We start from the raw sequence: 10302 nt of genomic DNA, 5'->3' as shown, positions 1-10302 counted from the left end.
CTTAGATAGAAAACTTTGTATCAATTTGACTGTATGATCTGGTTGAACTGTAAAGTGCCTTGAGATGACATGTGTTGTGAATTTGGCGCTATATAAAAAAACTGAATTGAAATTGAAAATTGTAAATGGTGTTGAGAACCAAGTTCAGCACAGTTAACTGTTCCAATCTCGGTCTGAGCTTGGCACGGATTGGTTTCAGAGGGGTAGTATAAATGGAACAAAATAAAGCTCTCAGAGTCCTCAAGAAGCATTTTAAAATGTTGCAAATAAAAACAAGTATAGCTTTTGTGTAAGGCTTGTTTGCACAATTGTTAAGCATGTTGTAGGTGAGTTTATTGGCTTGCACTTGTTTTAAATTCCATGACCTGGATATTCCACATATACCATAGTATAAACACTACTGGAGCAACCTAGAACGATGTGGAAGCATGACCCAAAGTGGGGAATTCACTTGGTTAATTCTCTCAGGAAAACCATCAACTCAGCAACAAAAGGTTTAAAAAAGAAAATATAGCTGCATCCAAATGAATGCCATTAACACGTGTTCACAAAATCACCTTTTTTGTTGTGTGGTAACATTTACTGAAGAGTAACAATCTACAGCATTTTTAGATCCTAGATATTGATTTTAATTTATTTTTTTTGCTAAGTTTCAGTGGATCTTTACCCCTTTCCTCTGCATAGGCCAGAAGAGGAACCCCCGAGGAGCTGGGCTGCTGACAGGGAGTGGGGCCATTGACAAGCAGCCATTTCTTGTTGTCTTTTTTAAAGTCAACGAGGTGCGATTGCGCAGCACTCGCTCAGCAAATGGACAAAAAGGAAGACAGTCCCACCGCTCCAAACAGCAGAAGGCTGTCCAAGAGGCACTGAAGGCAGCAGAGGCTGTAACAGGTACTCAAACTTTGGATGTTACCAGAATAGAGAGAACAACTCCCTGATCTTTTGAGTTTAAACTTTGGCAATGCATGTTTCAGAAACCCTTGGACTGTCGAAAGAGGCATGTAAGAAACATGAGCTGTATGTCAGCTTCAGAGATTTAGGATGGCAGGTAAAATACTAAAAAATTTGATTTTACACAATTTTGTGACATTGTTGGTTACTTATTAGGTACTTTGCCTGTGGTTTTCCTCTAATTAGGACTGGATTATAGCACCAGAGGGCTACGCTGCTTATTACTGTGAGGGGGAATGTGCTTTTCCTCTCAACTCCGACATGAATGCCACCAATCATGCAATCGTGCAAACTCTGGTAAGTCCCCAACAGTCACTGGAAATATCTTCCCGACACGTTCTGTAGATCAACTTGTACCTCTTCCAACCACAGGTGCACTTCATCAACCCAGAGACAGTCCCCCAACCCTGCTGTGCCCCCACGCAGCTCCATGGCATCTCAGTGTTGTACTTCGACGACAGCTCCAACGTCATCCTCAAGAAGTACCGCAACATGGTGGTCAGAGCCTGTGGCTGCCATTAAACATTTTACCAACTTACAAATGACTTTTGCAAGTCTGAAGAGATGACTAAAGACAGAAGGATGAGTCTCTGTTCGGCAAAAGCTTGTGCCACGGTACAAACTTAATCTTGGACGAGTCATTGTGACTAGGAGTCGCTACTGCAGACTGGAAGCTGCAAAGAGTTGTGAAGACTTTACAAGCACAAACTTAGAGGAAGTGTTCACAGTTTGCATGGGGTTGCATCTGAAGCATCACAGACTGAATTGCGATTGTTAAATATCTTCTGGAAAACAAGATTTTACTTAAAAACTTCAGCCATAATTGAGTGAATCTGGGTTTACCAAGTCAGGAATAAGATATGTGAGAGCTGGTGAAAGGAAGGTTTATTCAGATTAACACCCTCCAAAAAGGAGGCACATATTCCAATTCTTGGCTAATTCTCCATTAGCTTTACATTCACTGTGGCATCTATATGTTTGTGCCATGACACAACCTTTACGTTATTCAACGTTGCCTTAATTTGCACCACAAACTGGTAGAGGTGATAGAAACATCAAACTTCTGGTAAATTCTTCAGCACATTCCAAAGATTCTTAGTTGGGTTGTGGTCTGACTTTAAGCTACTTGAACTTAAACCCAGTGAATCCTTGCAGTATTGGTGGTTTTCAAAATGCAAAACAACTGTTTAAATTTTCCAATCCCTCGTGTTTTCTTCTTACCATGTGGGTAGAGATGCTAGTTTTACAATTTATCACAGTTATTTTTTTAAATAATGACAACATATTTTTTTCCAGCCACATTTCATCCACAAGGATTACAGTTCCTTAATGATATTCCTATTAACAAGAAAAGAATAAAATGTGTTGGATGTTCCAACAGGCCAATAATTTGACCTATCCTTTTTCCACCACCAAAGGATAAATGTTCTTACATGATTGTTTGTGAATTGAGAAACTACTTACCACATCAGCTAAAGATCAACAGCTTGTAATCCATGCAGTAATTATCTAGCTGGAGGTAATTACGTTTTTTCTTTGTTCAGTCCAGGTGGTGACATTTCTTTGGACAAGCAATGTATATTTTGAAAGGTTTCCGTAATTCATCTTCATGGCACCCATCACTTACATGCAGCAATTGCTTTGAGGTGTCAAACCAGAGCAGCAGATCAGCTGTGTATTTATTTTGTCTCATTAAAAAGGTCAAATGGAAAAAACTGATGCAGGTCTTGTTTTTATCTGCAATGACATTTTTTTCCTTGGGTTTATAGACCTTTATATTTCAGAAATTGCACATGAACAAAGTACTCAAAGCCAACTCTAAACCATTATTTCTATTTACCTGAAAGTCTTTTTTAATGTGATCATTAGTTTGCAAAACATCATGTCTGTTTTATCCACTAATTTCGGTTAGGCCACCAAATGTTGTAAAGCATCCACTCAAGATAACAACAGCAAGCAAATGTATACTCTGTCTGAGCTGTGATTGAAGTGATTTTAACACGGTGACATTTTTGGAGAATTATACCAAACATTGCATTTATTTTTATCTTCAAATTACATGAACTTACATAGCATGTTAAGTCATTATGAAAAGGTGTGAGATAATTTCAAAATATGTAATCTATGAGTGCGCAACAAAGAAGTCATGCCCTTGGTGGTAACCTAAATCTGCCATGTCAAAAGCCACCACTGCTTTTTAGCTGTGATAATGAATCCAGATGAGAATGCTGTTTTATAATAAAGATAATCAATATAACCCCCTTAATCCTTATCTCTCACAAACGGTAGCAGATAAGAAATTATACAAACTATGGAAAACTATGCATTTCATGTATGTCAGGAGGAGTTATTCTAAATTATGAAAGAACACTTCGAGTTCATCTTAAGGTAAGATGTGCATTTGTGCTGATAAAGGAAGGCTAGATGTAATCGGTGAACAGGTGTTGAATATTAACTGAACATAAATAAATTATGAAAACTGAATGAATATGGTTAGATTCTAGTAAGGACTCTTCTTTATTCACTAGTATTTATCTGCTGAGACTATTGCTGATACTCTTTACTGACACTGATACTTTTTATTTCATTTCAATCTCTTTTATGAAATCCTAAACCTGAAAAGTTTTTCTCATCCAGTCAAAACATGACAAGTGGAGATCACTGCCTGATGCGAATGGTTACAGATAAATTCACACAATTCACACTTTAATTTTATCCTGTTAAATTGATTTGTTTTTTTTTTAATGCAATTTATGCTTTAAAAAATTCCCCAAAAAACAAAAAACAAACCCCAACAAAAACAGCTAAATCTTCCTCTTGCTTCCTAAATATTGTGTCAGCTGAAAGTTACAAACACAAATCCTTAATTGCAGAGGTAGAAGCTTTCATAATCTTGCAATACAGAATAAACTGGTTGATAAACGACCCGTGTTATTTGGCAGTAAAGAGCTGAACCTTAAATGCAGAAAAAATAACTTAGGCAGAAATTTCCTGTATTTTTCAACTAAATATGACCTGATATAGTTAGAAAGACAAGAAATCTCAACTGTACTGTAAATATCACTGAGGCAACATCAGTTCATGCTTTGGTTCCATTATCCCTTAACAACAGTTTATGCAACCTATAACCCTGAGAGGTGAGCTCACTGTAGCTGTCCTCTTTAACTGGGACTTTTTTTGTAAGCCAAGATGAACAACAAGTTAAGCACAAAAAAAAAATAATTCAGGAGGTAGAAAGACAGACGCTGATTACAGCAGATGTAAGGAGAAACCAATGGTCCTCTGTGCCTCACAAGAGCAATTATACCCCTTCGATTTTTACTTTTGTCACATTATAGCTGTATTGGGCTTTGATAGAACACTGGAAACATCTATATAACAGAAAATTATTCTTGGCTTTCATTTTTTTATGTCAGATGTTTATGCTTTTTTTATTCAGCTCTTCTAAGTAAATACTATATGAACCGGTATTTGCTACAATTACAGCAAAAAAGAGCTATATTTTCCTAGAGTTTTATTGTCATTATACTATCACAAGTGCAGAACAACGAAATTCACTGTCTGCTTTTAATCCATTCCCTTGGGGAGCAATGGGCCGCCCTTGTTCGGCGCCCGGTGAGCAGTGTGGGGTTAGAGGTTTTGGCTCAGGAACCCAGAGAGGCAGTCTGTGGGAGTGGGTTTCAAACTCACAACCTCAGGATTCCAAGTTCTATGCCCTAACGACAAGACAGCCACTCCCCAAATGCAATATGGGGACTCCCTATATAGAAATGCCCTGTAATTATTGTCATCTATCATCATAATCCAGCTTCAATGCACTGCTTCCCAGAGTAAGATGCTGCCACCACTCTGCTCCACACTGGGGGCAGTGTGTTTCGGATGAAGAGCAGTGGAAGGGCCTCAAAGTTTGAATTTTGTCTCTTCTGATTAGAAGAAGTTAGTTTACCTTGCTCCCTAGACGTTGTAAGAGGAACTTAATCCTTGATCTGTGATATTTGGTCATATTGAGGCTGTGTTCACTAATGAGGCCAACATTGAGAAGCTGGATTTATACCATATTAAACTAAACAAGTTGGACTCTGTTTACTTCTTTTGTGAGCTTTGAATTCATTTGGATGGCCTTGATAAAGGCCACAAGCCAAGATGTATTGGTTGGTGAGTAAAGCTGAATTGATGTACTTCAATTCTAGCTGATTTTCACCTCCTCTGAATTAGATGTTATAAATGAAGCATTAATGCATGGCTCTTTTCAGATATTTCTTGAAAGAGATCTTCTAGGATCTTCTACCGATTTGTCTCAATTTCTTATTAATTTCTTTCTTTGAATTGGCTAATCACAGAAAAAGCCCAACAAGTTGTAAGGGTTGTGGTTTCAATATGACAACATGAAAAAGTTGAAGAGGTGTGAATACTTTTGTGAAGCAATACAAATCTTGTGAGAACCGTTAATATTAATTTTTTTGTACAGTTGAGTTGTCACAAGTAGTCTAATCTCATGGGGCTGAATAGTGCCTCCTGCGGGACACCTTGACCTCTGTTATCTGCTCCACTGCATGCTCCTTGAGCTCAAGTGGAACCTGGCTGTACAGGGCAGTGTTTGCCTTTGGTTGGTCGCAACTGATCTCTGACTTTTCGGGTGCAGTTTTTGGCCCCAGGAAGTCTGACAACAGTGGCTTGGTAGCAGTGACAGGCGTGAGGGCCAAGCACACGTCTCCCACACTGAGCTGGCGGCACTGCAGGCCACATAGACGGGCGGTCCTCTGAGGGCTGCAAGATGACCATCCATGTCCTCGTACAAAGAATGGGTACTCCACATACACATCCACCAACTCCTTAAGGAAGGAAGTACACACAGACACAGGGTAGCAAGTTACTCAGTGTTAACATTTTGTTCTATTGAGCAGAGTGAATTTGTGCAAAATTATAGCTGCAAGTGTTTACAGATGTAGCTTAAAATACTCAACCACAGCTGCAAATCTAATTTACTGGCAAAATTAAGTTGTTCAGGTGTTTGATATAAAAAGCAACTAAAACCATTAACAAAAACAAGAAAGCAAATTTTGAACAGCTGAATAAAATGGTTTAGTCCAACTGCGACATAAAACCAGTCATTACTATATTCGTCAAATTATTCAACCAGGTGTGTGGATTCCTTCAGAAGAGAAGCAGCTGTTGGCTTGAGACTGACTGCAGGCTCAATGCCTATGGTGAGAATGGTGACTTTTTACTGCATGATAGAACTTTGACAGAATAAACAAAAGTAACAGGGAGAAGAGCTAGATGATACAGCTGGAAACAATAGGCACATTTAATGTAATATAAAAAGTGCCTACGCCACCTGCTGGCAGAAACAGGAAGCTTTCAATGACAACAGCCAGTTCCAGGGCATGTAGGTAAACACAAACTCTTGACTGACAGAAAAGGAGCTGCAGTAAATGAAGTTTTGCTTTCCACAATAAGCTAAATAATAAACAATAAAGAACTCCATGAATCTGGATCTGGATCTTTTGGAGCTGATGGATGGATGGATGGATGGATGGATGGATGGATGGATGGATGGATGGATGGATGGATGGATGGATGGATGGATGGAAGGACAGATGTGAGACAGATGGATGGAAGGACAGATGATTCGATTATTATTTTCTCTGGAGTTTAAATTCCGTAAAAATTCAAAAAAATATCCACTGGACTTGGTTTCCACTGGACTATGACCTGGATGACTGAGAACCTTCATCAGCATCTGGAGTTTAAAGCATCTAGAAATAACACTGTATCTGTTGTTAAATATGGTGGTGGTCATTGATGCTTTAAGGCTGATTAGTTGAGATTTAAAAAGACTCGGCTGGAGCATAAAAACAAAAGTATATTAAAGGAAACAAAACCTTAAGCAAGTAGCAGTTTAAATACAGCTAACATGCTTTATAAATAAAACAAATGTCAATTGATACAAGGCATGTCCAAAGTCCTGCAGGCGTTAGAGCTTCCCCTGCTTTAGCACAGCTGATTTCTACTGATAGCTGATTAATAGGCTTTTGCTGATCTCGAATCATTAGATTTAGCTGTGATTTAGCTGTATGTCAGCAGCCAATGAGGACCGACGTTGGACATGCCTGGTTTATACATAACTCTGTTGTACTGTTGATGCCATTAGATGTGTTTTGGTATCATTTAGTTGTTGGGAGTATGAGCTTAACATTTTCATCAATCTTTACAAGCTGGTATTTTAGAGTTGAAAAGATCTGAGAAAATGTTTGAAAGCTATCTGTGATTTCTGGTCTGTAGCTTCACCAGGTATTCACAGAATGCAAAAGAATAGAATTAGTCATATGTATGGTTTGAGTAAATTTTTTTTATATTCTAAAATATGTGCATATATTTCAATTATGCACAATTGATTTAATGGGCTAATGAAAAAAAGTTATATATAAGTAATTGATAGAAATTGAATATCCTAATGCAATGTAAATCTATCAAAACAAGAACTAAAAGAAGTGTATTTTTTATGTTTAGCTGTAACTAAACTTAAAGTTCAATCAATTCGCCCGCAAAGGTCTATTACAGCGAAAAGCTCAATGTCAGCTCATTGAAAAGAGCAGTAATGTCATTTTGAAACACTTTATGTTTGAAAATACATTCGTGGTAGATTCATTTCTAACAGTCTTTTCTAACTGAAAACAAGGGGCTAGAAGCCCATAGGGCTGTTTGATGAGTTGATTTCCTTTGAGTTATGTCCATCTGAAATGCTCAGATTAAAAAAGTAAAAAAATATTTTGAATCATTTACAATTCTTGATAGAGCATTCGTGCATCAAGACAATTATTAACACTTCAGGTTTGAAAACATTGTTTATAGCTTATATGCTAAATGTCGATAGTCAGCTTCATACTTGAATTCACACTTAATATAGGTTTGACGTTAAACTGAATGAACCAGCATTTTACCTAACACATGATTGACAGAAAAAAAAAATACAAGATAAAATTAAAATTCAGGCTTTAGAAAGTTGAGGTGTCACATTGAAAAAAAACCTTGAAATTTCATTTATATTTTACAATCTATATTGTTTTGTTTGACCAGTTTATTGCAAAAAGCTGCTTGTTTGTATATTTTGCCAATGAACCTGGTTTGCAGTCGATGTGGAATCATTTTGAGTGTGTATTATAGGGGGGTATGGTGTTTTTTTTATCTCTCCATGCTCCCTTTTTTGTAAGAATATAAAAGAGTAAGAGAACCTGCAATAGTTTTAATGATTCATCTATGAACTGCAATGAAAAGAAAGTTGCATGACTGGCCATATAAAAGGACTATTAAAAGCTACTTGTGCAGAGGCTGTCGTGAATATAATAATAAATCCAGAGAGTGATTTACCCTCACCTGGGACTGTTGGTCGTGAAGCAGGATGAGGAGGCGGTAGACGGAGGAGGAGGAGGCCGATGGAGAGATGCTCTGGACTGTGCAGCAGCTCAGGCGCAGATCTGGACAGGCCAGAGATCCAAGGAGGAAGTCCTCTGTTTGCAGGTTCTCCACCCTCCTCAGGCGCCCGTCTCTGAGCTCGATCAGAGATCCTGCCACGAAGTGAGGAAGCAGCCAGGGAAAGTGATTTGGAGAGGTAAGAGAGGAAGAAGAATGTTCAGTGGAAGGGACAGCGGGAGATCTTTGCTTGTCTTCTATCATGGAGGTGCAGGAGCCGTTCAAGTTGTTAGGGGGAACTTTAATGAGGGATTGTCCAGACACAGGTATGGCTTTTTTTGATTTTGATGATAAATGATGCTTCAAAGGGGTGTCCTCATGTGTGGAGTGAGGTAAGTAAGTGCCTCCTTTTTCAGCCCTAAGTAAATCCTCAGTCCTCCTTTCTCCTCTCCTGGCATAGGGAACTTTATGCGTAGAATAGTTTTTGTCTTTTAATGTCTTGAGTCTCTCCCAGCCTCCATCCCCTCTGTGGATGCCTTCAGAGACCAGCGAGCTGGTGCTAAATCTAGACAAGAAGGGTGGATGTCCTGAGTGGACGGCACGTGTTCCAGATAGATGGTTTTGCAGTTGGTACTGATGGGAAAAATCCCAGACTGAAGGCAGAGGACTGAACTCTCTCCACTCTGCCCAGCCGTGGTGCTCTCTGAAAGCAGATGGGATGTGGTGTTTGGGCCGAGGAGCGGAATGTGTCTGCATCCAGGGTTGGTACAGAGCCGTAACTCGCCTCGCCACAGGTCGAAACAGACCTACATGTTTCGTCTTTAAGTCGCTGTGGCTTTTATACGGATAGGGTGCCTTGAAGTTTGTGGTGTCACACTCCAGCTGTTGCCTCTGCTGCTGCTGCTGCTGCTGAGGGGAGCTCACTCTTTGGTCTCTCTTTTTAAAAGGGAGGCTGTCCCTATCTGGGACAGGAGCTGGGCTTGTTGTAAAGCTCATTGCCTCACCTTTGGGTTATTCACTCCAAGAATACATAATTATCTGCTAAGGTAGAGCTGGTTTGGAGATTGTGTGTCAAAGTCTCCATTAGTCCATATCTCAGGTCCTCATGATCTAAGCAACAGAGACAGACATTAAGAAGGATATTTAGTCAGGGGTAATTCAGTCTTTCTAATAAGATCACAGGGTAATCAATGAAAACTTTTAGGATTGCAATCAAGAGTTATCAGGATAATCAGATATTAACCAGGTTAAATAAATCTCCATTGAAAAGCAACACAATACTAGTTAAATCACAGCAAAGGTATGCTCAGCCAAAATCCTCAAGGTGAAATGTTAAGCAATACACCACTACAAAGAAAAACATAATAATGATAATTATATGATACCTAAAACATTTAAATGCAAAAATGAAATAAATAAATGAAATCTGGTATGCTTATATCCAGACTCCCCCAAGTTAATAGCTTTCAGACTCACATTTCACTGCAATAAAAGCTGCAAGTCCAGTAGGATGGCACCGGCTTTCCTCTAGAGACCACATTTTTGGCCCAGTCTATTTTGCAAAAATAGTTAAAGTTCAGTCAGGTTGTGTGAAGGACGTCTTCAAGCATCAATTTCCCTTTGAAACATTCCCAGCCTTAGATCTTGAACATTCTAACATAAGAAGACCATGTTTATACATAAACCATTGCATAAATCCCTTTAAATAGAACACAACTCAATGTTTGTGCAATACTGCATTTTACACCACATTTCTTTATTTATTTTTGCACTGCACTAAAACTTTTCATATCTATGCCTTTTGTACTATGACTTTAAAGTGTTTTATCTATTCTCCTTCACTGTTTACATTCTGATCACTGCTGCACTTTCTAAATGCTAATATTCAGAGATGGCAAAAGTACTCACTTTCCGTACTTGAGTAAAAGTACAGATACT

General features: G+C 38.7%; 2 protein-coding genes across 2 annotated transcripts in view; one reads left to right on the top strand and one right to left on the bottom strand.

The window, feature by feature from the left end:
- LOC107102021 (bone morphogenetic protein 7-like) overlaps positions 1-2833 on the top strand; it is a 13122-nt gene extending 10289 nt beyond the window's left edge. The window contains exons 4-7 of the mRNA XM_015401156.1: positions 685-891; positions 975-1048; positions 1138-1248; positions 1324-2833. Of these exons, the coding sequence (XP_015256642.1) occupies positions 685-891; positions 975-1048; positions 1138-1248; positions 1324-1473 (542 nt within the window). The 3' untranslated portion in view covers positions 1474-2833. The remainder of the gene's footprint in view (positions 1-684; positions 892-974; positions 1049-1137; positions 1249-1323) is intronic.
- A 348-nt stretch (positions 2834-3181) lies between these two features.
- Positions 3182-10302, bottom strand: part of LOC107102024 — an 11961-nt gene continuing 4840 nt past the window's right edge. Inside the window, exons 2-3 of the mRNA XM_015401163.1 lie at positions 8329-9474; positions 3182-5783 (exon numbers count right to left, since the gene is read on the bottom strand). Coding sequence (XP_015256649.1) covers positions 5445-5783; positions 8329-9360 — 1371 coding nt within the window. The 5' untranslated portion in view covers positions 9361-9474 and the 3' untranslated portion in view covers positions 3182-5444. The remainder of the gene's footprint in view (positions 5784-8328; positions 9475-10302) is intronic.

The sequence above is a fragment of the Cyprinodon variegatus genome, unplaced genomic scaffold (assembly GCF_000732505.1).
Source record: "Cyprinodon variegatus isolate N-32 unplaced genomic scaffold, C_variegatus-1.0 Scaffold1189, whole genome shotgun sequence".
In the NCBI taxonomy this organism is placed as follows: Eukaryota; Metazoa; Chordata; class Actinopteri; order Cyprinodontiformes; family Cyprinodontidae; genus Cyprinodon; species Cyprinodon variegatus.
This window is presented reverse-complemented; position numbering and strand designations above follow the sequence as displayed.